This window comes from Callorhinus ursinus, unplaced genomic scaffold, assembly GCF_003265705.2.
Source record: "Callorhinus ursinus isolate GAN/ISIS: 27379988/994484 unplaced genomic scaffold, GSC_fseal_2.0 scaffold4, whole genome shotgun sequence".
NCBI lineage: Eukaryota > Metazoa > Chordata > Mammalia > Carnivora > Otariidae > Callorhinus > Callorhinus ursinus.
This window is the reverse complement of record NW_027397066.1, coordinates 6,756,178-6,782,600: the sequence shown is the minus strand read 5'-3', so window position 1 is coordinate 6,782,600 and position 26,423 is coordinate 6,756,178. Positions and strand designations below refer to the sequence as shown.

General features: G+C 48.1%; 2 protein-coding genes across 4 annotated transcripts in view; both read left to right on the top strand.

The window, feature by feature from the left end:
* Positions 1-26,423, top strand: part of SLC2A9 (solute carrier family 2 member 9) — a 228,784-nt gene that overhangs the window by 32,269 nt on the left and 170,092 nt on the right. The window contains exons 2-3 of one of the 3 annotated variants that reach the window (XM_025887600.2): positions 214-314; positions 7,672-7,770. In XM_025887600.2, coding sequence (XP_025743385.1) covers positions 252-314; positions 7,672-7,770 — 162 coding nt within the window. In that variant the 5' untranslated portion in view covers positions 214-251. Of the gene's footprint in view, positions 1-213; positions 315-5,059; positions 5,205-7,671; positions 7,771-26,423 lie in introns of those variants that run through there. The other 2 variants (XM_025887599.2, XM_073891428.1) reach the window with 2 other exon arrangements.
* Positions 12,328-15,481, top strand: LOC112835950 (RNA/RNP complex-1-interacting phosphatase-like). The gene has a single exon (XM_025887602.2). It carries the CDS (start codon positions 13,963-13,965, stop codon positions 14,857-14,859), a length of 897 nt encoding a protein of 298 aa, XP_025743387.1. The 5' UTR covers positions 12,328-13,962; the 3' UTR covers positions 14,860-15,481.

Below are 26,423 nucleotides of genomic sequence, written 5' to 3'. Positions count from 1 at the left end.
AGAAGTCATCCAGCCCCACCGTCCCGCATCCTGCAGATGGAGACATGAGGCCAGAGAGGAGCATGGAGATGCATGGGTCCCCACGGGGGCTGGGCACCGCGGTCCTCATGTCCTCACCAGGCAACCCCCCCCCCATTTTGGGGCCACCTTCCCTAATTACCCATCGGGACAGCAAGTATCTAATGACTTCTTCCTTTTTTTTCTCTTTTTCAGGAACAAGGAAACCCAGTCCAAAATTTGAAAAATAAACCATGAAGTGCAGTGAAAAGGACTCAGCAGATTCCAAAGAAAGTGATTTGGCGAGAAAGAAATTGGTCAGTCCTGGTTTCCTTATCTCTCCCTGTTCTGGTGGCGCTGGGGCACTCCCTCCCGGCCCCCTCGCTGCTCCCCAGGAGATGTAGATGGAGGCGAGGTCAGGTGGAGAAGAGAGAGCAGAGGATAGAAGCAACGGTGTGCGGCAAGTTGCCGGGTGAACGGGAAAGCATGTGCTACGAGGCATAGGCCACTGATCGTATTGTACTCTGGTTGATGATGACTCTTTCATCTGCTGGTGGTCTTTAGGACCTGGCGGGGGGGGGTCTCCACTCCAAAGGTCATTTTGCAATGAGGGGACACACTGCTGTGTGAGAGTGAGGATGTCGCTGTCCTTGAGGATACGCTGAAACCCATCCCCTACCCCACCACAAGGCCCAGTCCACCTGCGCCAGAGAGGCCCTGACTCCTCAGGGATCCTTGCACCTTCTTTTAAACCAGACTCAAAAACCAAAGCCAGACAGCACCTGCTCTGTGTGGGGCCTTTACCCGGGTCTCTCCTTCGGTTCTCTTGGCCATACCACAGTGAAGACATCACCACCCTCATTTTGCAGGCGAGGAACTGCGGCTCAGACAGGGATGAAGCCACTTGTCCAAGGCTACGTAGCTAGTTTCGGGGGGAGTGGTCTCGAACCCTGGTCCCTTTGTGCCTCATCTCCTGTGATGGCAGCAGAAGCAACCAGGACTCAGAAGAAAATCTGTCCATATTTTTAATAAACGTTATTTAGCCGGACAAAGATCAACACAAGTGTATTTATCAAACCTCCAGGGAATTGTGGAACTGGCAGGCTATGAGTGATTGTCCCCACCCAGAGGTGTGAAACAGAGGTTTAAGGAGGGTCCAGCCACCTCCTCGGGTCATCCAGGGATGTGGCAGAGTCACGTTAAATAAACAGTCATTCCCTCCAAGGACACACTCCTATGAGGTAGAGTCAAGGCTCTGCTGTCTAGGCATTTGGTGTCACGAAGGAAGTGATATTGTCATCTCAATCATTCTGCTTAAATGATATTCAATAAACCCCCCCCCCTTTTTTTTCCTTTCCTGGTAGAAAATTTTCATCTTGTCCAAGCTGACTTTCTAGCTTCAGGACACCATCAGTTTGAGTTCCAGAAGTATCGACCTGGCCCCTTCCCTGAGTGAGGTGGGAAGAAAACTCTGGGAATCCAAAGAGGCTCAGGACGCTGGATTAGCCTGCTCAGGCCACCGTGACAAAGCATCACAAGCTGGGGGGCTTAAACAACAGAGATCTACTTTCTCACGGTCCTGGAGGCTGGAGTCTGAGATCAAGGATGTCAGCAGGGTTGGTTCCTTCCGAGGCTTCTGTCCTTGGCGTGTAGACGGCTGTCCTCTCCCCACGTCCTCACATGGACTTTCTTTTATATGTGTCTGTGTCCCATGCTCTTCTTATAAAGACACTGGTCATATCGGATTGGGGTCTACCCTAGTGATCTCATTTTACCCCACTCTCTTCTTTAAAGACCCTGTACCCCAATACAGTCACCTTCTGAGGTGCTGGGGGTTAACACTTCCCCAGATGAATCTGGGGAGGGGGAAACAGTTCACGGCATAACAGACACACGCAGCCCCGGCCCTTGGTGAGCTCCCGTCCAGAGGGAAAGGCACACATGGGGAGAGACACTTGTAAGTAAGGATGATCACAGTCAGGGCAGTTGTGAGTGGCCTACAGAGCACAGAGGGGCAGAGAGAGGCCCGGCGGAGCTTTGGGGGGAGCTGGTGAGAGGGCGGAGTGCCGACCGATGAGCAGGTGTGGGTAGCCAGAGGGCAAGCCTGAGCACGGGCCAGGAGAACCTGGCAGGGGTAGGTACTCGATAAATAATGGTGGGTGGGTGTGTGCATACAGGAGTCAGTGTCAGAAGAGGGTGATTGTGGCTCAGCCTCAGCACATCTGGGAACATTTGTCTAACGGCCACATCCTTGATAGAGTTAACTTTCTCAGGGTCTGCCGGAGAGCGCGGCGCCACAGGCCAAGCAAACTCCACTTCTTCCCTGTCACGTTGGCCTAGCAGTTCCTCGGACGCCTGCCGGAGGACTGGTGATATCATGGGCGTGAACACATTTGGCCAAGGGCAAAGCAGTGTAGATGTGACCCAGGAGACGCAGGAGGAGGGTGCGTGGGTGATGAGTAGTCCCAGTTACCTGCTGTCTGGTCCAGGGAAGTGCAACGCATCATGTTCATCACCGAGAGACCAAACTTGAGCACTGGCACAGGCCTTAGCAATTGTCCCGTGACATTAACCTGGCTCCAGACCTCCCCTTTTACTGCGGAGGACACTAATTCCCTAGAGGGGCCCAGATCTTTCTACGCAGAGTACACAGGATGGTACTTATTTAGAAAAGGGTGAGAGCATTTGGGTCCAGATATAGCACATTATCTGGGGACAAGGTGATTTAAAACATACTAGTGAGTATTTATTGTATGCTTGCTGTATGCTGGCTGATGTTTTAGCTTCCACGGTTCGGCGTGCTTTTCGAGTATAAACTCACAGAATCTTCCACATGTCTATGAGGCGGTGGCCCCATCATGCCCATGTTACAGACGAGGACCCTGTGCCACAGAGAGGCCGAGGGACTTGCACCAGGGCTCACAGGTCCTAACTGGCTGAGCGGAGGCTCAAACCCAGACAGTGCGCCACCCGTGCCTGGGTTTTAAGCCGTGGCAACGGGAAGGGACAGCTCGTGTCACCTCCACCAAGGTTTCCCAGAAAGTAGAGCTGTCCATTTTGTCACCCTGAAAAGCTCAAATTCAAAGGAAGGCAGTGCAGTTAACGTGAAGGCCACTCTCCAAATAGCTGGAGCACTGGCCTGGAACTTGAGCGGGGTCTACTCTCAGGTGAGCGACTTCGGGCAAGGCACTGCTCCCCTCTGGGTTCCTTCGCTGTTGGCAGGCCCCGGGGGGGGGGGGGGGGGGGGGGAGTTATGGGCAGCCACCTCCACCAATAAGAGGAACTCTTCAGGCCAAGCACCGCCTCCAGGCTGCGGGACCAAAAGGAAAAGTGAAGTCTGCGCATGTCCAGTCTTAGGGTCTGGGGCAGCACCTGGTACAGGGTCGGACCCGGGCCAGGCAGGCGGCTGGCGGCTGGTCTTCCGCCATCCCTGGAGTCTGCATCCCCTCCGGCTTCTGGCCTTGGAGCTCAGATTCAGCAGGTTGTTGGATCAGGGAGGCTGAGGCAGGAGAGGTGTGCAGGGACAGCTCTGACAGGGGCTCAAGGCCACACTTGGAGCCCGCTGCTGGCTTGTGGACGTGCTGTGCTCGGCGGGCAGGGCCTTTAATGCTTGCTGACTTGGGAAGCCTTCACAGCGCGGGGGTGTCCCCGCCCCCACTCCCCACTTCACACCCAAATGTAGTTGCATATTTGTCCTGGGTCCTGGGACCTACTGAGTTTTCAACTCCAATGGGAAAGCACGGAACGATTTTAAATGGCGGGTGGGGGGGGGTAGATCACCTGCCTCAGTCTGAGTTCTAGCGAAATCAGGTGAGACCCCCTGTTAGCGATGAGGAGCCAGGGAGAATACACAGAAGGGCCTGAGCTAAGGAGGGGGAGAGGAGGATGAACATAAAGTCCCCATCAGGACGGTACAGTGTGTGTCCCCAAGACCCTGGGAGGCAGTTGTCCAGTCCCCTCCCACGCCCCTTCCCATACCTCAGGCCCCAGCCATGCTCAATTATTCTGCTTTCCCACATACCCCAGAGCATCTATGCCCGTGGGTTTGGGCTCATGATCTCCCACCCCACGCCCCTTCTCTGCCTGCATATCCCCCCCCCCGTCCCCCCTACCCCAGGCTTACTCAGGAATCACCTCTTCCAGAGAGTCTTCCATGATCCAGCCCCAGGTTCATTGTCTGTGATCCACTGAACCTAGTTTGCTTGCTTCTTGTCTCTTTTGGTGGACTTGATACCTCCCTAGCCTTCTCTGGGTTCTGCATTCCCCAAACATACCTTCGCCCCCTGGCCTCGGTACCTGCCTTCTGTGTCTGGGAGCAAATGGCTGAGGCAGGCTGCCCTAAACCTGTCATGATTAAAGGTACTTCTCTGACATCTGGGGCCAACTGGCCACGTGGTGAATCAACTCTCATGACATTAAGTATGCATGGAGGGGTCTTGCCCCCTTCATGCGTTCCCTGAGCCAGCCCGGGGTTGGGCAAGGAAGAGATCTTCCCTGAGCCAACACCGAGTGAGCAGGACAGAGTAATGACCAAAAGAGGGGCAGATCCTTTTTCTTCCAAATGCAGAGCCTCCTCATTTGTTGGAGAGCTGCAGGGCAGTCATGCCCACGTCCAACATGCTGCTCGAAGCTATGTGTTGTCTAGTTGAGCCTCAGAATAACTAACGGATGGACAGTCCAGGAGGGATCCGTTTTGCCCTCATAAATACCGTAGCTCAGAGAAGCAAAGTGGCTTGGCTAAGGACACAGTTAGAGAGGCAGGGTTGGGACGCCAGCAGGCTTCCCCTGCCACCAGTGACGTTCCTTCTGTCCCGATCCTTTGGGAGGCACCCTGGCTTCATGCCCGGTGCTCCCTCGCTGCACGCGGTTGGGAGGGAAAATCAAAGGTGCCAAAGGAAAAATCCCTGCCCTGGGTGGTGATTCCTGAGAAGGCAAGTTGCCCTTCCAGGACTGCTGGGTTGCTGCTATGACTGGGAACGGGGGTGGGGTGGGGGGGAAGCCCACGGTGCCCGTTTCCTGTTCAGACAAGACAGAACTGCCGCATTTCCTGCCGGGCCCCCGCCCCCTCGTGGACTCTGCCTCCTGCTCAGAGATGCCCTGGCACAGCCCGGGGCCGGAGGAGCATGGACTCCCGGGCCTGGGCTCGCGCAGGAGCTGCCGAGCGTGGCCGCTCCCGGAGAGGGACACCAGGCAGGAGGACCAGAAAGGTAAACACAGAAACCGGCCTCTGGACCCTGCCACGGGGCTCAGAGGCCCAGCGTGGGTGGCTGTGCCTAACTCCCTCTGCGGCCTGGAAGGCCTGGGGCCCTGGGTCAGAGAAGCCTGCCTTGAGTGCAGGCATCCTGGTCCCCATGACCTTGGCCATGCAGCTCCCGCTCTGGAGCTGCAGTTTCCTCTGGCAACGTGGCTGTGCTCAGGAAATGAGGCCTCGCACCTGCTGGGTAGCGTCCCCTCTTCCTTCCCTGCCCCCACAGCTGGTACCCTCTGTCCCTGGGGCAGGTGATGAGAGGGGGTGGGCATCGGCTGGCCAAGTGGGGGCCCGGGCTCCAGGGAGAGACTCCCACCTGCCCTTCTCTATCCTCTGATGGGTGCAGACAAGGGGACAGTGACCAGGGCTGGAAGCAAGGGGGCCCAGGGACAGAAGGCCGCCTGGGACAGCCCAGGGCATCGGGAGGAGTGACATCTGAGCCAAGACCCAGCGGACAAGGGACTATGGAGAACGGGCATTTTGTCCAAAGTGCATTTCTGTTCCATTGATGAATCCCATGCAGTTCAGACCCCTCTTACTGCAGGAAAAGATTCTGGCCCCACATCTGGCCATGTCCATCCCGGTGGCTTATAAACCCCCTTTCTCACCTCCCTCTGATCACTAGCATTTCCTGACTACCTTCTCTGCAGCAGGCTTGGTTCCTGGAAGCAAGAGCCCCCACCCTCAAAAAGTGAGACCCTTGCCCACTGTCCGGCCTCTGTTGCTAACTCTCGCGGGCACAGTGTTAACTCAGCATAACAGCCCGTTAGGTGGGGTCTGTTATCATCCGCATTTTCTGATAAGAACACTGAGTCACAGAGCAACTATGTAACTCGTCCAAGGTTACAGTCCTAAGTGGCAGAGGCCGGGGTAGGACAGAGCTGAATCATAGACAAATGTCAACATGAGGAGATGGAGCTTTCAGAGGAAAGGACACTGGTCATGGGTCTTGGATACACAAGTCTCTAGAAGGGAGAATTCCGGGTGTACGTAGCTGCATGGGCCAAGCCAAGGGAGACCCTGGCACCTGACCTGGGCAACAGCCATTCTGTATGGCTGGGCCAGAGGGAAAGCAGAAAAGAGTAAATAGGCTTTCTGGACCCTTCCTGTGTGCATGCAACATTCTAAACATCCTCACCCAGCAACACGGTGAGTGTTCAACAACCTGGACAGCTGTGCGGTTCTTAGATCCATTTTCCAGCTGGGCAAGCTGAGACCCAGAAAGGTCAAGAAACTGGCTCCAGTGCCCACAGCTGAGTAGTCGGAACGTCCAGCACTGCATCCCGTGCTAGAGGAGACTACTGAGGTGGGCAGAGCAGGGAATTGGCTATTGGGGTCCTGCTTTCCCTTCCAAATAGTGTTTGACTGGCTCAGTTCCCGGAACTGTGGACCTTGTCTGTTTTGTTTGCCGCCGTACCCCTGGAGCTTTATGAGGGCCTGGCCTGCAAAGTGCACACACGTTACAGGCTAGCAGAAAGCGGCTTCCGAGAGCACCTGGGTCGCCTCCATCTGGAGACTGGCCCATATTCCCCCGGCCAGCTTAGGATGGCAACCCATCCTGTCTCCAGCTCCTGCGGGCTGGTCAGCTTTTGCCAAGGGGCCCAGATGCTTCCGCTCCAGGGCCCTGTCCTGATTGTGACCATCCTTGGATGAGGCGGAAGGACAGGATTCGTGGAGGCAGACGCCTCGTTCTCCAGGCTGAGCCCTGTATGTCTCTGTAGGCCTTTGGCCTGAGGGGCTCACAGTGGCCTGCGGTTGGACAGCTGCGTCTGGAACGGCAGGTGCGGCGCTGCGCGCGCGCGCATGTGAGCGCGTGTGCAGCGGGGCAGCCTCGGGCCCCGAGACCCGTTCCCAGACGGAGAGGCAGTGTGGTGCAGCGCCAGACTGCATGGGCCCCAGCCCCCACCCCGGACAGCAGCACGGACACCTCTGTGCCCGTTTCCTCACCTAATCACATCAGGATCAAATAGTACTGATCTAAGGATTCCCGGATAGAATATCCAGAAAGGGCTCTGAGCAATGTCTGGCCCAGACCTCTTGTAAGCCCCAGATGCTGGCGGCTGTGTCTGGCTTTGCTTTTTGCTCCGGTGTGGTTCAGAAAGTGGCCAAATTCAACTGAAATAGTACTATGTGGCTGATTGCTAAGCACCTGCTAAGGACGTTAGGTCTGCCAGTCACTGATTTGTTGCAGCAGTCAGAAGCAAACTGAGCTCCGGGGGCTGACCCAACTCGCCCAGGGCGCCTGCCTGCACAGGTGGACCTGGACGGGCAACTCAGCTGCCGGCCGGCTCCAGAAACTTCTATCCTCGTCCTGGGAAATCTCAGGGACGGCCTCCCCAGACGAGGGGACAGCCCAGGTACGCCCTGTGGGCCCCTGGCTCTGTGCCCGACGGCCAGATCTGACGTGCTGTCCTCTCCTTTCCCAGGACTGGTCCTGCTCGCTCATCGTGGCATCTCTCGTGGGCGCCTTCGGCTCCTCCTTCCTCTACGGGTACAACCTGTCGGTGGTGAACGCCCCCGCTCAGGTGAGTGCCCCGCGGCTGCGGGATGCGCCCGGCAGAGGGCGCTGCGGCCACGTGGAAATCTTCGGCGGCTAGCGCCTGGCCGGGATGGTACCCGATTCTGCAAAGCTTTGCAGGCCTGTTCTGTACCAGACCTTTGCCAGCGGGTCTAGGAGAGGGATAGAGAGAGTGAGACCAGCCCCTGCCGTCGAGGGGGGGGAGAGGAGAGACACAGAAACAATGTCACAACGCGGGGCGTTCAGTTCTTGCTGGAGTGTCCTGGGAGAGCGCAGGGCAAGGAGAGGGGTCTTCAGACATCTCAGGGGCTTATTCCTTTGCATGGAACCCGAGGAGGCACAGAGAGACCTTATGCATAGACATTTTCCTGATGTTCTTTTTGTGTTTATGGCTTTTAATCACAGCTAGAGGTCACTTGGGTATCTGTTGGTTAAGATCCACCATTGGCCTTTGTTTTCATCTGGAATCAAGACAGTAGGTATGTCAATCAAGAAGAGGCTGTAAAGCAACCGAAAGCGTTTATTTGGGGTCTTAGGATTTGCGATGTGGGAGGCACAGAGAGGACCGAGATTGAGATCGTGCTCGGGTTTGCAACGGGGAGTGCAGGCTTATGAAGGCAAAACCCACAGGGTTGGGTAACTTGTTTTGAAGGAATCGTGATTGGTGCTGACAACGCTTAGCGGACCACCTGATGCAGGATTGGCTCCGTAGCTAACGGGTGTTACATTATCTCTATTTCAGTTCCCAGTAGAGGAGGTCTTCCAAGAGGCCATCAATGTGCATTTGGCAAGTCATAATGGACAAAAGTCAAGAGTTCATGGTGTTCCCAGAATTGAAACAGAAGCCCATAGGTCTGCTTCCTCGGTATCCTCCCCACCCCATTTTGAGTGACTCTCTTAGCAATACTTACTTCCCTTTTGGAATTTCCTTTTACAGGTGCAGTTCCCCAGGCCGCCCTCACACCTCCCTGCTAGTTTGCAGGTTTGGTTTGGTTCTGCCGACCTAGACTATTAGGTCTGTGTGCCACCCACTCCTGGGGGTGCTGGCTTCTGCTTCACCTACCTCCACCCTTGGACGTAGGGTGGATGAAGGGTGTGAGGAAAGGCTTCCTGGAGGAGGTGATGCCTCAGCTTTGTTTTAAAGGTAGAGCAAAGGCACAGAGGCTTGAGATCTGTGAAATGTTTGCAGGAATGCATGTGTGATGCGGTTGGAGCACAGAATGCCTTTTAGGGAGCCTAGGGTAGGAGCTAAAGGGGCAGGCAGAAGCCAGCCTCCTGGAGGCTTTTGGGGCTCTTCCTTGTTTGGGGCCCAGAATCCCCATGTGCAAAATGCAAGGGAGGCTGGACCATTGGGTCTTAAAGTGTTCCCAGGAGTCCTGGACTTTGCAGAGGTGCCTTTTTAAAATTCAGATGTCCTTCAACAGTCCCACAATGTCTTTTATAGCTGGTTTGTCCAAATCAGGACCCCCCAAAAATCAGTGCCTATATATGCAACAGAAATACAGAAAAATAATTACAACCCTGAAATCTAGATGTAGATGTTCATTATTCTGTTCCCTTACTTTTCTAAGCAATCTTACATTTCTATGCATTTTCTATGCATTTTATAACATAATGTCCAAACTAATTACATCATTACATTTTGCCAATGTGTCTGTATACGCGAAAGGAAAGAGAAGTTTCCAAATCATGCTACTGAGCCCTGTCCTGTTCAGCATTGTCACCAGCTATTTGGACAATAATATAGGAGGGGCGTCTATCGTATTTCTCAGTTGATGAGCCGGAAGGAATAATGACTGTGTTAGGAAATGAAACGTGTTAGAATCAGGTGCCAGGACAGTTCTGGTTTTTTTTTTTTTTTTTTACTCTATTAACTCTTGTATATTTGGAGGGTTCTATGTAAGTTCATTTGAAAACTGGATTCTGATGCTAAGACCAATTTGAAAGCCAGGGGCTGAGATGGCCTCCCCGAACTCCTGCAGTGGCTTTGACTTTGTCATTGTGACATCATCCTGACATGGGGATCTGAGTTGTCCATACTTGTCTTTAAAAGAAGATTGGAAGCTGACACTCTTGCTTTATCTTGACGGTTCAGCAGAAACTCCAGTAGAGGGTAGAGAACCTTCGCACTCATGGTTTTTAGAGCAAAAGGCCCTGTGAAACTTGAACCTTGAATCCAATGATGTACGAGGAAAAATATAAGTTCATGCCACAACTGTGGGAGCAGGAAGAAGGAGGAATTCTGTCGTTTATCCATTTAAATCTTTTTTTAATTAATAAACTTTATTTCTTAGAGCAGTTTTAAGGCAGTTCACAGTAAAACTGAGCGGAAAGTACAGAGAATCCCCCCGTATCCCTGTCCCTCCGGTGCACCACTTCCCCCCACTATCAACCTCCTGCACCACAGAGGTACATTTGTTGTCATCAGTGAACCTGCCTCAATTCATCATCTTCACCCAAAGTCCAAGGGTTACACTTACGGTTCACCCTTGGTGTTGTGTATTGTAGGAGTTTTGACAAATGTAGAATGACAGGTACCCACCATTGTGGTATCTTACAAAACAGTGTCATTGCCCCAGAAATCCAGATTTCTTCCCTATTCCTTTTTCCCTCCCTACTAACCCCTGGCAACCACTGATCTTTTTACGGTCTTCATAGTTTTGCTTTTCCAGAATGTCATACAGTCGGAATCATACAGTATGTGACCTTTTCAGACTGGCTTCTTTCACTCAGTTTATGTACTTAAGCTTCCTTCCTCCATGTCTGTACTTGGCTCAAAACCTCATTTGTTTTTTTAACGCTGAATAATATTCCATTGTCTGGGTGGACCTGTGTCTTGAGCCGCTCATCTGCGGAAGGACTTCTTGATTGTGTCTAAGTTTTGACAACTATGAGTCAAGTTGCTATAAACATCCATGTGCAGGTTTTTGTGTAGACAGAAGTTTTCAGTTCACTTGGGTAAATACCAAGAAGCATGATTGCTGAATCATATGTAAAGAGTATGTTTAGTTTTGTAAGAAACTGACAAACCATCTTCCTAAGTGACCACACTGTTTTGCATTCCCAGGAGCAATGAATGAAGGTTCCCATTGCTCCCCATTCTCACCGGCATTTGGTGTCCTTAGTGCTTTGGATTTGGGACATTCTAACAGGCATGTCCTGGTATCTCTTTGTTTTAACTGTAATTCCCTAATGACATATGACATTGAATACTTTTTCTTATGTTTTTTGAGAAGTAGGAATATCTTTTCATGTGCTTATTTGCTATCTGTATATCTTCTTTGGTGAGGTGTCTGTTCAGATCTTTTGCCCATTCTTTAATTGGATTACTTGTGTCATTTTGGTTGAGTTTTAAGAGTTCATTGCATATTTTGGGCAACAGTTCTTTATCAGATGCATCTTTTGCAAATATTTTCTCCCAGGCTGTGTCTTGTCCTCTCATTCTCATGACACCGTCTTTCCCAGGGCAGAGGTTTTTAATTTTATTGAAGTCCAGCTCATCAGTGATTTCTTTCATGGATTGTGCCTTTGGTGTTGTCTCTAGAAAGTCACCACCATGCCCAAGGTCATCTAGATTTTCTTCTATGTTGTTTTTTAGGAGTTTTATAGTTTTGTGTTTTACATTTAGGTCTGTGCCCCATTTCGAGTTAATTTTTGTGAAAGGTATAAAGTCTGTGTCTGGATTCTTTGTGTGTGTGTGTGTGTATCTATTGTTCCAGCACCATTTGTTGAAAAGACCCTCTTTGCTCTATTGTATTGCCCTTGTTCTTTAGCAAAGATCAGTTCACTATATTAATGTGGGTCTATTTCTGGACTCCCTGTTCTTTTCTATTGACCTACTTGTCTGTTCTTTCACCAATACCATGCTGTCTTGATTACTGTAGCTTTATCAAAAGTCAAAGTAGGATGGCGCCAGTCCTCCATCTTTGTTCTCCTTCAATGTTGAGTTGGCTATTCTGGGTCTTTGGCTTCTCCATGTAAATTGTAGAATCAGTTTGTTGATATCCACATAACTCATTAGCTTTATACCTAAGTGTTTCATTTTCTTTAGTGCTAATGTAAATGGTAATATTTTTTATTTAAAATTCCATTCTTTCATTGCTGTAATATAGGGAAGCGATTGACTTTTATATACATCTTGTTATCTTGTAACTGTGCTACAATCAGTCGCTTCTTAGTTCCAGGAATTTTTTTGGTCAATTCTATCAAACTTTGCATAGATGACTATGTCTTCTATGAACAAAGACAGCTTTATTTCTTCTTTCTCAATATGTATATCTTTATCTTTTGTTTCCTCTTATTGTCTCATTGCATTAGCTAGGACTTCCAGGATAATGCTTATTTGAATTTAATTTGCTCTTCTTTTTCTAGTCTCCTAAGATGGAAACTTACTGATTTTAAGTCTTTCATCTTTTCTAATATATTCATTCAATGCTATACATTTCCTTCTAAGCACTACTTTTGCTGCATCCCACAAATCTTGATGACTAATATTTTCATTTTCTTTTAAATTGCTTTATTTTAAAATTTCTCTCGAGATTTCTTCTTTGATCCATGTGTTATTAAGAGGGGTGTTGTTTTAATCTTCAAGTATTTTAGGATTTTCCAGCTATATTCTGTTACTGATTTCTAGTTTAATTCCATTATGGTATGAGACCACGCAGTGTATGATTTATATTCTCTTAAATTTGATAAAGTTTGTTTTATGGCCCAGAATGTGGTCTATCTTACTGAATGTCCATGTGAGCCTGAGAAGAATGTATATCCTACTGCTGTTGGATGAGGTAGACTATAGATGTCCATTGTATCCAGTTGGATGATGGTTGAATTGTTGAGTTCAGTTATGTCCTCACTGATTTTCCGCCTGCCGGATCTGTCCATTTCTGGCAGAGGGGTGTTTCAGTTTCTGACTATAATAGTGATTCATCTATTTTTCCTTACAATTTTATTAGCTTTTGCTTTATGTATTTTCATGCTCTGTTGTTAGGCACATACACATTTTTTTAAAAGATTTTATTTATTCATTTGAGACACAGAGATAGAGAGAGCGAGCACAAGCGGAGGGAGAGGGAAAAGCAGGCTCCCCGCTGAGCCAGGAACCCGATGTGGGGCTCAATCGCAGGACCCTGGGATCATGACCTGAACTGAAGGCAGATGTTTAACCATCTGAGCCACCCAGGCACCCCTAGGCACATACACATTAAGTCTTGTTATATGTTCTTGGAATATTGGTCCCTTTATCAGTATGCAATGCCCCTCTTTTTCCCTGTTAACTCTCCTTGTCAAAGTATCTCCTGTCTGAAATTAATATAGTTATTACTGCTTTCCTTTGATTCATGTCAGCATGGTATATCTTTCTCCTTCCCTGTACTTTTAATCTGTATGTGTCTTTATATTTTAAGTGGGTTTCTTGTAGACAACATATAGCTGGGCCTTATTTTTTGATCCACTCTGACAATCTGTCTTAATTGCCATATTTAGTCCATTGACACTTGATGTAATTATTGATATAGTTGGATTAGTATCTAACTCTCTGTTACTGTTTTCTATTTGTTGCCTTTTTTCTTTGTTCCCATTTTTGTCTTCCACACTTCTTCTGCCTTTTGTGGTTTTAACTGAGCATTTTACATGGTTCCATTTTCTCTTTTCCTTTCATATCCATTTACCTCTTTTTTTTTTTAAACTTTCTTTAGTGGTTGCCAGAGAGTTTATGATATACATTTTCAACTAATCCAAGACTACTTACAAATAATACTACCTTACATCACAGGTAATGTTAGTACTTTATAATAACAAAATATTTCTAATTCCTCCACACCCCTGTGTCATTCATTTCACTTGCACATAAGCATATTATATAGATAACCAAATACATTGCTGCTGTTATTATTTTGAACAAACCGTTACCTGTTAGATTAATTAAGAATAAGAAAAAAGGAGCACCTGGGTAGCTCAGTTGGTTAAGTGTCTGACTCTTGGTTTTGGCTCAGGTTGTGATCTCTGGATTGTGAGATTGAGCGCTGCTTCAGGCTCTGTGCTCTGCATGGAGTCTGCTTGAGATTCTCTCTCCCTCCCTTAGTGTCTGACGTTAATTTGAGGAAATTCTCAGAATTTCTCAGAAATTCTCATTGGCACCGAGGGCCCTGGGCTGACAGCTTTGTCGCTCTTGCCGTTGGGTGGGCGGCATCTTGGGGCCCAGATGAGCCAGTGGCATCATGCCCGCGGCGGCTGGGGCCAGGGACAGGTGTTCTCTGGATGTAGCTCAGCCAAGAAGAAGTGCGGAAACCACGTCCCGGAAAGGTGGAAAGACTACCTCCCAGTTGGACAACGGATGCCTGGGACTCGTTTCATTGCTTTCAAAGTTCCTTTGAAAAAGAGTTTTGAAAAGAACCTTGCTCCAGAAGAACGTTTTTCACGCTTGGATCTTTTTAACAAAATCCAAAAACAGAATGAGGAACTTGGACTAATTATTGATTTAACTTATACTTACTGCTATTATAAACCAGAGGACTTACCAGAAACTATTCCTTACTTAAAAATTTATACAATTGGGCATCAGGTGCCTGATGATGACACTGTTTTTAAATTCAAATATGCTGTTAATGAGTTTTTAAAAGAAAATAAAGATAACGACAAACTCATTGGTGTTCATTGTACCCATGGTTTAAACAGGACTGCCTATCTCATCTGCAGATATTTGATTGATGTTCAAGGCATGAGGCCAGATGATGCAATTGAATTATTCAATAGGTGCCGCGGACATTGCTTGGAAAGACAAAACTACATTGAAGACCTTCAGAAAGGTCCCATCAGAAAGAATTGGAATTCCAGTGTATCCAGATCAAGTGGTTTTGAAGATGCAACACATATGATGGAACGAGTCCACACCACTATTAAGTCTGTTAACCAAGGACATTGGTATAACCTACATCAGACCCAAGGTTACCCGGTACCTTCTCGGCATTTCCACACCCAGACCCAGGATTTGCAGCAGTCAGTAAGAAAATTTTCACAGAACCAGAACGTTTACCAGAGAGGCCATGTCCCTCCTCCTGGTCCCCCTGGAGAGGACTATTCACAAAGGAGGTACTTTTGAAATATAAAGCCAAACGCCAGTCAAGCAGCCCAGAATACAGTGTGGTATCCTGGCAGTTACTACGGACTACCGTATCCAACGTATTGTGGATGGACTGAATGACACAAACCTGTCCTGGAAATCTCTCTGCAGATAGAGCAGGACTGAAGACCAGCTGGAGTGACTTTTTATAAGATCAGGTCAAATGAGGCTTATAATTTGTTTTATTGCTCCCTCATGTGTTCAAACTTAAAGGAAAATTACATTGATACTTACCTCTTGGCTGATAAACTTGCAGTATTTGCAACAGTAAAGGAAATAATCTGTCATTCAGTCTTAAATTTTTTAAAGGGAAGATGGTATTTTAGAACTGAGAAAGTAATATAGAATTTCCCTTGTAAATTATTTTCTTAAACATTCTGTCTTCTTTATCGATGTATTTCTTTCTGACTAGACTTGTGATAGGAAAGTATGTGCGGAAATTTCTGGTGTTTTTGTCGTGTTCTATTACTGACCCAATCATTAAGGCTATCGTTTTTTCCCCCTAGCTGTTCAAGATTTCTATTGAAACCTACCTAAGAGACAAAAAAAAAAAAAGAGAGAGAGAGAGAGATTCTCTCTCCCTCTCCCTCTGCCCCTCCTCCCCAAGTAAATAAATAAATCTTAAAAAAAAAGAAAAAAGTTTTCATTTTACCTTTACTTATTCATTCTCCTATGCTCTTCTCTTTGTGGAAATCTGAGTTTCTGAGCAATATCAGGTTCCCTCTCTCTGAAAAACTTCTTCTGATGTTTTTTTGCAAGGCAGATCTACTGACAACGAATTCCCTCGATGTTTGTCTGAAAAAGTCTCTACTTGTCATTTACTTTTGAAGGATAATTTTGCAGGGTACAGAATTCTAGGTTGGTGGGTTGTTTGTTTCTCTCAGCATTTTGAGTATTTTATTTCACTCTCTTCTTAGCATGGTTTCTGAGGAGAAGTTGGGTGTGATTTTTATCTTTTGTCTGAAGTATGCACTTTTTGACCTGGCTTCTTTCAAGAGGTGTTTTTTTTATTTTTAATCTTTAATTTTCTAAAGTTTGAATATGATATGCTTGAGTGTAATTTTTTTTTTTAAAGCATTTATACTGTTTGGTGTTTCCTGGATCTGCAGTTTAGTGTCTGACGTTAATTTGAGGAAATTCTCAGTCATTATTGCCTCAAATATTTCCTCTTTTCCCACCTCTCTCCCTTCTTCTGGGTGTTCCCACTGTGTGTATATTACACCTTTTGTAGTTTTCCCACAGTTCTTGCATTTCTGTTCTATTTTTTTTTTCAGTCTTTTTTCTCTTTGTTTTTTTGGTCCATTCTTCATTTCTGTTACAGTGTTTTTGTTTGTTTTTAAAAAGATTTTATTTATGAGAGAGTGAGTGAGCAGGGGGAGGAACAGAGGGAGATGGACAAGCAGACTCCACAATGAGCATGGAGCCCGATGCAGGGCTTGATCTCATGACCCTGAGATGGTGACCTGAGCAGAAACCAAGAGTCGGATGCTTAACTGACTGAGCTACCCAGGTGCCCCTTCCGATAAAGTGTTTTTGATCTCTACCATTTCTTTTTGATTCTTTCATAGGATAGCCATCTCTGTGCTTACATTGTTCATCTGTTCTTGCATGCTGTCTAGTTTCTCCAATTAAGCCTTGAGCATATTAACCAATTAAAAAAATTCCTGGTCTGATAAGTCCAGCATTCCTGCTGTATCTGATTTTGGTTCTGATGCTTGTTTACTCTCTTCAAACTGATTTTTACCTTTTAGTATGTCTTGTAATTTTTTTGAAAGATGGAATGATGTACTGGGCAAAAGGAAATGCAGTAAACAGACCTCTAGTAATGTAAGGCATAAAGGGAGAAGAAGCATACTACAGTCTTATGATAAGGTCTCAGTCTTTTGGTCAGCCGGTAACCCTGGACCATGAACTTTACCAGTGCCTCTCAGGTCCTGCTCACTCCCTCCTTAGACAGGATGGCTGGAGGGGGCTGCAGATGGGTATTTCCCTTCACCCAGGTAGGTTAGGCTCTGATAAAACTCCAGCAGGGAGATTAAGCTCAGGTAAAATTACTTCTCCTGGGGGCAGGCCTTGCAAAGAACAGCATGCTTTGATGTATTTCAGAATGGTTCTTTTCCTCTCCCCTGCTGGAAATGTGAGGGGATTTTTCTTGGATATTTACTGGGAGGATCTGGTAGAGCTCCTGGTGGTAAAACACACAAAATTGTGTTGTAGGGGCCGTGACGGGGCATCCCTGGAGTTTGTAACTCTGAGCCATGTTCACACTGAGCCTCCAGCAATTTGTCAATCACAGTTCAGGTTTTCCTACCCTAGTGCTGCCTCCTGCAGGGGTTTCTACTCTGGGTTTTTTGTTCTGGTAGGTTGTGATTCTCTGCATCTGCCTGTCTGTCTCTTGAATTTTCAGGCCAATGGTTTGCCCTATGACCTCATTTCTCTGATTGATCTAAGAGTTGTTGATTTTTCAATTCATTCAGCTTTTTATTTGTTAGGACAGAGTAGCAACTGCCAAGATTTTTACATGCTGGTCTAGAAACCAGAAGTCTCATTTAACAACTATTTACTGAGGGCCTACCAGGTGTTTAATTTTGGGAATCAGGGATGGCAACATGGCATCTGAGCTGATTCATGAGAGGTGGGTAGGATTTCCATGGGCATCAGGGGGAGAGGCAGAGAGCTGAAGCATATCCAAAGGCCTGGCCATGATGACATGCTGACATGTTGGGAATAGTTAGTAGAGGTGTGATGTGCTGGTACCCAGGCGAAATAGGGGGATGGGATGGAATAAAAGGTAGAAAAGCAGAGTAGAGCCAGAAGCAAAGGGCCTCAAATCTTAAGCTGCAGATTGAGATTTAGTCTATGGGCACTGGGGAGCCATGGCATGTTCGTGACGTAGGGTCGATATGACTTGTCTTTTAGGAAAAAAATCTTTATTTCCGTGGGAAGAACGGAAGGGTCCAGAGCTTGGAGGTATTGAATGGGAGAGACGATAAACTGATTGAAGAGGGTTTGATAAGCCACACTTCTAATTCAGGAGAGGAGGAGATTTCTGAAGATCTACGCATGATCAGGGTGGATTTTCAATTTCATAATATTAAAAATAAATTTTATGACAACATCAGTAACAACACACACACAAAAATCACGTTAGGTGCCAGCCCTTCCTTCAGGCACTTTCCATGCATTCGCACTGTGCATCCTCATGACGACCCTATGAGGTGTGTTTCATCATTATCCCCATTTTAGAGATGAGAAAACTGATGCATACTGGTAACTAGCTTGGCTTGCCCATGGGCACACAATAATTGGGTGCCAGGTATGACCCTGGCCAGTCTGACTTCAGAGCTTATCCTCTCGGGCATTGCCAATGTCCAGTTTTAGGTAAACACTTTGGGTTTCCTGGTCATTGGACATGTTTTTAATCAGGTCTTTTTCTGTACCAGCCAGATTCACACCATGAGATGTCTTGTTTGGAATGTTGTGGCTCTACTTTTGTGGCTAGCATGCTCAGCAAGCTATTCAGTCATTGTGACAGTGTGAGGCATTTTCAGCCTGGTGTCCTCAGGCTTTGGGGACATTTTAGAGGGGCCAAGAGAGCCCTAAATGCAGTGCAGTGCCCAGCCTGCCTAGATACAGGGGGCTGGGAAGGGTCACCCCTAACTGCCTCCCAAGCTCTACTCTCCACCATTGAGGGGCAACACAGAGTTGATCACCAGCCTGTCATCTCTGCAATAAAATGCTGCATGTTGGGCACATAGAAATTCTCATAGACATACTAATGTATTAGTCTGCTCAGGCTGCTGTAACAAAATATCACAGACTGGGAAGCTCAAACAACTGACTTCTATTTCTCATGGTTAGGGAGGTTGGAATCTTAGATAAGGGTGCTGGCATGGTCGATTCCTGGTGGGAGCCCTCCTCCTGGCTCACAGATGGCTGCCTTCTCACCATGTCCCCCCGTGGAAGAGACAATAAGCAAGCAAGCTCTCTGATGTTTCTTTTAATAAGGTCACCAACCCCACCATGAGGGCCCCCTCCTTAGGACTTCATCCAACCCTAACCACCTCCCCAAAGCTCCAGCTCCAGATACATTCACACTGAGGGGTAGAGCTTCAATATATGAATTTGGGGAGATCACCATTCAGTCCATAGCACTTAGTTGTTGATGTGTCATACCCACGTCATGGATGAGGAACCAGAGGCTTAGAGTTTATGCAACTTGATCAAGGTCACACAGCTAGAGGTGGCAGAGCTGTGGTCACACTCAAATCTATCTGAATCCTAGACCTGTGCCATTTTGACCCCTTCACTGTCCACCATTGCCAGTCCCCAGAAGTGCAGCAATGGGGGAGCCTCGGGATGGTAAACTAAGGCAAAAGATGACTATGGGGAAGGCCAAGAGGACCCACAACGAGCCCAGTGGGCTGTTTACCTGTGACACCTGCCACCTGAATGGCTGTGTGGGCTTTACTTATGGCAACTCTGGAGTTTTGGGGACCAGTTCTGATGGTATTGGGATGGTATCACCACTAGGGACCTATAAATACCTGAATCCTGCCCTTGACCCCTACTTCCTAGGGGCTGTCCTCGAACAGGGCGCTACAGCTGACCAGCGTGAACCAGAAGAGAAGTGAAGGACTACTTTCGTACTGGCCAGGCCAGTCCCCAAGCTCTCCCCTCCCCATTCCCATGCAGCCTTGGGGTCAGGAATCCCCTTTTGTGCTCTGTCTGAAGGTGTGCCACAGGTCCTACCTCACGTTTCATGTCTCAGTCATGTTGCTACTCAAACGCAGAGAGGGTAGGTAGGCAGTAAATCCCCCCGCACCCATGCTGAGTGTTCGCCTTGCTTGTATTATGTCGTTAGGGCTTGGGGGTGGCAAGACAAAAGGACACATGTCCTTCTTCTCAAGACCAGCAGCAGTGACAAGATGTGCTGCACAGAGATATGAACCCAGGGCCAGAGAAGGACGTTATTCTATCTGGGGAGGGCAGGGGGCCCTGCCACGCCTTGAGGGAGAGTGCAGGGCTTTCTGGGAATGGTGATGAGTTGGGGAGCTAGACAGCAGGCTCTCAGGGGTGGATGGGGAGGAGGCTGGGAAGGGGGCCAGGGCCAGCCCAAGTTGGGTTGCAGGGGCCAGAACAGGAATACAAGCTAGCACTTCCCAGCCTTTGGGCACCAGAGCAGGGCTGAGGGGGCTCAGCCTGGGAGGCCCTCCCAGGGTGGGAACCACCGCAAGCCCCTGCAAATGGCACTGCTGCAGGGGGGCAGTGACAAACCCCTAGTGAGTGGCTGTTGGAACAAAGGAGGCCTGGTGGAGGAGCTCAGCCCATGTCCAGGGATCGCTTCACACTCTCTGCCCTTTGCAGTGGGCCTGGGGAGGGGTAAGCGGGCAGGCCCAGGGTCTAAGAGCCCAGGATGACAGAGACCCCAGGGTGTGCGACTTAATGCAAGTGGGAAGGGCCCATGCCTAGGGATATTTTTTGTGTGGGAGCCAATCTTCATCAGGGCTCTGGCATTGTGGAAGAAGGAAGTGGTCCCTGTTTGCACGAGATGCAGATATTGGGGGTGGGGGTGTCTGCCCACAGAGATGGCAGACAGAGGCTGCCATGGGGGGCTGCTGATGAAAATAAGTCACAGTGGGGACACAGGGACACTGACCCACATGAAGGGACACTGGCTTAGCAATGACACAGGGCCCCGCAGCCCCTGCCAACCAGCTTTGCCTCCTCAGTGGTGGGATAATTGGGGTGCAGGTGGTGGTCAGGGGGAGCACAGAGGGCCTGCAGGCCATGGCTGGGTACCACCAGGTAAGGCAGAATTTCACGACTTGAATAATGCACATGGTAGCAGAAATTGGCTCTGGCCACTGCCCAGCCGCAGCTGCACAAATGCTCGGTGCTTCTCTCTCTCTCCAGATATTTGGGAGCTTTCTGGAATGCTGATAATGGAAATGATTCCCACCTCTGAGCACTGACTATGCCTGTCCATGTTAGAAACAGTTTGCAGAGCATCTGATTTCATTCTCGTTACAATCCTGCGAGGGCACCATAACTAACCCCCTTCCATAGATGAGGAACCTGAGGCCCGGGGAAGTTAATGTGTCCAAGTTCCTGGGGTGGGTTGGGAGGCCCTTTAACCCCCCCACTCCCCAAATTTCCATTGGTTTCCCCTCAAGACAGTCACTCTTGATGAATGTACATCCTGTCCATGCCCCATTTGGAAGAGAACACCCAGGGGCCTTATGCATCCATGAGGGTCCTTGGCCAGCTTTGGACAATATGAGCAGAAGTGAATATAAGCCACGTGAGGCCTAGCCCTTGAAGACATTCCAGAAGGTTCCTCAGTTCTTTCTTCCCCCAGATGGCATAGGTACAAGATGGCAAAGGACCGTCTGGCAGGCACCCTCACCCTCAACCAAATTGCCAACTGTTCTGTGTAAAAATTCTAGTGCCCCCTCAGCCCCATTCACACAGATGGGGATGTGAACTCAGGTCTGTCTACTTCTCAACTTTATCTTCTTTCTGCTCCATCAAGCTGATCTGCTGGAGCTTGTGTAGACATTTGGCTTAGCAGGCTACAAGGTCTTTGTCCCAACTACTCAGTTCTGTCTATGCAGTGAGAAAGCAGCAATGAGACAATAAATAAATGAATGGGTGTGGCTGTGTTCCAATAAAACTTTATTTACCGAAACAGGCAGCGGGCCAGATGTAGCCAACTGGGCCGTTGTTTGCTAAACTCTGTGCTCAAGGTTCTAGGAAAGGAGTGAGGCTCCTATAGATGCTGGGGTCATTAGGACCTCGGAGAGCTGGCTGGCTTTATGAACAATTAACCCATGAGTGGTGAGTTTTCCCACAGATGCTATGTTTCTGAATATTTTTTTCTTGTGTCCATTTATTGCTACGTGTCTAAGCCTTTGTCTTTTCTCTTTCCAATGACTAATTCTAATTGGCATAGTTGTATCTGTCCATATCTATCCATCCATCCAATCAATCTACTTTTCTTTTTTTCTATCTACTTATTTATCTCCTATTTTACCTGTAGTCCATCAGTCTGTTTATCTGTCTATCTATCTATCTATCTATCTATCTATCTATCTATCTATATCTATTATCTATCTACCTATCTAAACCATTCCATGCCTTTGTAAAAGAATGCACATAATCCAGGGCTAATTTACACACAAATCAAAAGTAACATGATGCCTGAAATTTTCAAGCAGTCATGCATGCAAACTAAAGATGCCAATCTGAAACCTGGTGAATGGCCTCAGATTTGTGCCATTTTAAGCCTTGACCTTTAGCAGGAGAATACTGCTTGCCTGAGGTCTGCTTCATTAGTACCGCTACAGTAGTCAGGCTGCCAGAGTTGTGGTGGGAGATTTACCCTTGATGCCTGAGGGTGCCCAGTGCCTGGCTCCCACCTGAGAGGCCACTGAAGGCTGGATGGGGGTGTCAGAGGCAGGATGGGAGTTTCTGGGTTCCTGGGGTTGTTGTTGGGAGCCAAGGTGGGTGCCCATGTTTGGGAAGGCAGAGTTGATGTGTCTTGGGTGAGGTCATGTGTCAACCCAGAGCACGAGTCAAAATTCCTCTTGCTTATGGGTATTGTCTGGAGAACCTACAGGAAGATTCTGGAAGCAGTATTCTAAGGAACTACAAGGTGTGAGCCTGAGTGGACAATCCAGAGCCCAGGCTCTAGTCCCAAGAGTTCCCACAAAGATGAGGGTGGAACCAAAGGGGATGGAGCTCGGGTGTAGCCAAACCGGAGGGGCATCAGGTGCAACCAAACTGGAGGGCTCATCCTGCTGGCCCACAAGCACACGCAAGGGGCCTCAGAGAGTGGCCAACCTCGAGCAGGATGACCACTGCAGTGGACATTAAGAAGAGTCACCAAGAAGGACCAACGTTGAACTAAATGAGTGTGTTGGATAGAACCATGGGTGACAGTGGAAATGAGAAAGCACACAGAGACTGCTGGGGCTGGGAGAACAGACAGGAAGGTGGGCAGGAGGAACACTTAAGGGCTGATTCCGAGGATGGAAAATGAACACTGGGCACCCGTTTGCTCATTCCTGGCCTATAGTTCAGGCAAGTGCTTGGAGGATTAGCAAAAGCACAGCAGACAGGATTCTACAGGTCCAAGTGTCATTCCACGTGATCTTGGTCCTTGTCTTTCCCCAGTGCCCAGGGGAGCTCCTGGTGCAAAGGTCTGTGGATGATTTCAGATGCTGACTACCCAGAGGTAGGCCAAGTTCGAAGTTAAGAGCACAGTTCTCTAAAGGCCTCACGTCAGACACCAGCTATAAGCTCGGGGATCCCAGGGCCACTCCATACTTCTTGCAAACTGGAGAGTTCCCACTACTCTCTCAGTTTTGATAAGTTGCTGGAACAGTGCACAGCACTCAGAAAAGCTGTAACAACTACAGTTTTATTATGGTTTTATTATAGCAAAAAAGATACAAATCAGAATCTGCCAAAAGAAGAGACTCATAGGGTGAGGTCTGGGGGTTTGAAACACTAAGCTTCTGGTCTTTTCTCTGCAGAGGTAGGATGCATGAGCCTCCCAGTGGATGGATGTATAACAGTATGCACAGAGTACTGTCCCCTACGGACACTCACCCAAGCCTCTGTGTCCAGACTTATTACCGGGGTTTCCTTACATAGGCATGACTGATTGAGTCAATCCCCAGGCCCCCTTCCCTTCTTGGAGGTAGGGCTAATGTCACCTGGTGTGAAGCCCCAAGCCTCTGATGACCTGGTTGGTCTTTCCAGTGGGGTCAGCCCCTCACCTGAATTATCTTTTTTGCATAAATTTCCAGGTGGGGGCTGATCAGGCCCACCATGAATAACAAAGACACTCCTATCACTCAGGAAATCCCAAGGGTTTAGAGGCTATTTTCCAAGCACAGGGCCAAAGGCCAGCCGAATTCTTAATTATCCAACTGTATACATGTGATGTATATCGTACACATGTATATTCTCAACATGAAAATGCTCAAAGACGTTTGTCAAATGAACTAGTGAATGACAGCAGGCAGGAGTGAGAAAGGAAGAATGAAAACTGAGAACTTTGGGCTCTAACTTATTACCCCACTCCCATACCTTGTCCATTAGGACTTAATTGAAACAAAACCAGAATCCAACAAAAGTTAACAGTGAATGGTTTGGCTTTTATAACGAACTACTCACTGTTCCATTGGTTTCTGAGTGGGTGATGTTTGGTCTTCTCTTGGGACGGGAGACAGAGTTTGTCCCCCCTGGTGTCAGTACAGTAGCCCCTCCCCCCCCAATCCGTGGGTCCACTTTCCATGGTGTCAGTTGCCCCCGATCAGCTGTGTCCTGGAAGCAGATGATCTTCCTCCTGATGTATCTTCGAAGGTCAGGGGGGGCTGACGCTACGTCACGGTGCCGCTGTCGCTCACCACACCTCATCTCCCCACCCAGGCATTTTATCATCTCACATTGTCACAAGAGAAAGAAATGCAAGAACAGTATCACAGTACTACTAAATACAGCAAGGCCTCATGAGCGTGAGGCTGCATTCACATAACTTTTATTACCGTGTATTGTTATAATTATTCTACTTCGTTATTGTTATTGTTAATCTCTTACCGTGCCTGATTTAGAAATTAAACCTCATCATCGGTATGGGTACATAGATGGAAGAAAAAACATAGTAGATCTAGGGTTCAGTACTATCTGTGATTGCGGGCATCCACTGGGTATCTTGGAATGCATGCCCAGTGGATAAGGGTGGGGGGCTCCTGTATTTAAGCCCAGGGCTTCAGCAGAACGCTTAATTTGACTCCCCATGAGTTCCCAGCAGAAATGGTGTATTTCATCCTTTCCCTCTCCCCTAAGGGCAGGTAAACAAGCGGGGACAAAGATTAAAATCATTCTCTCTACAAGAGCAGAGCTGCCCCAATTAGCTGCAAATGTTAGATGCTGGTCAAAGGAAGGATTCCGGTGAACCAGCGGACAGAGAATCCAGAAGCGAGTGCTGGTTCTTTCAAGTAATCCCACCGCATGTTGCTGTTTTAATGACTGTTCTGGGAGCCCCAGCACCGTGAGGGAAGCAGAGACCCAGGGAAGGGCGCCTCCGTATGGCCCCAGGCCTGCTCTGGGGGAACCTGGCGGGGCGAGAGGAGTGTGGATGGCCTCAGAGACATCGGTGCTGGACGGGCTCACAGGGAGGTGCAGCGGGGCTCGGCATCTTGGCAGGAGACTGCTGAGGTTACAGGAGAAACCCGTGCGTCTTGTCATTACAGGAACACCTGGCCATTAATTTGATGAAGCAGGTATCTCTGGTTAATTTAAGCGTGGAACGAGACTGCCTTTGATTTTTAAATCTCAAGGTCTTTCGGTTTCGTTTTTTGAATTTTTTTCTTTCTTCTCTCTCTTTCTGTCTTCCCCCCCGCCCACCTTGTCTCAGTTGTGGTCTAAGCCACACAGGCTTCTATTAGCAAAAGCAAACAGCACAAATTTAATGATTTAATAATAAAACTATTGCTATGAAACACTTTCTGTATTTCTCATTTCTACAGCAACCCACATCGCAGACACTGAGGTAATAATCCCATTGCACAAATGAAGGGGACTGAAGGAGGGAGACCGAGGAGCTGGCCCGAGGCTGCCCCCTCATGGGTGGTAGCCTGTGTCTGAAGAAGAGAGTCACAACCTCAGCCCCGCCCAGAGGCCATTTTTTTAAATTTTTTATTGTTATGTTAATCACCATATATTACATCATTTGTTTGGGTGTAGTGTTCCATGATTCATTGTTTGTTCATAACACCCAGTGCTCCACGCAGACTGTGCCCTCTTTAATACCCATCACCAGGCTAACCCATCCCCCTACCCTCCTCCCCTCTAGAACCCTCAGTTTGTTTTTCAGAGTCCATCATCTCTCCTGGTTCGTCTCCCCCTCTGACTTACTCCCCTTCATTCTTCCCCTCCTGCTATCTTCTTCTTTTTCTTTTTTCTTAAAATATGTTTCATTATTTGTTTCAGAAGTACAGATCTGTGATTCAACAGTCTTACACAATTCACAGCACTCGCCATAGCATATACCCTCCCCAATGTCTATCACCCAGCCACCCCATCCCTCCCACCCCCACCACTCCAGCAACCCTCAGTTTGTTTCCTGAGATTAAGAATTCCTCATATCAGTGAGGTCATATGATACATGTCTTTCTCTGATTGACTTATTTCACTCAGCATAACACCCTCCAGTTCCATCCACGTCGTTGCAAATGGCAAGATTTCATTCCTTTTGATGGCTGCATAATATTCCATTGTGTATATATACCACCTCTTCTTTATCCATTCATCTGTCGATGGACATCTTGGCTCTTTCCACAGTTTGGCTATTGTGGACATTGCTGCTATAAACATTGGGGTGCACGTACCCCTTCGGATCCCTACATTTGTATCTTTGGGGTAAATACCCAGTAGTGCAATTGCTGGATCGTATGGTAGCTCTATTTTCAACTGTTTGAGGAACCTCCATACTGTTTTCCAGAGTGGTTGCACCAGCTTGCATTCCCACC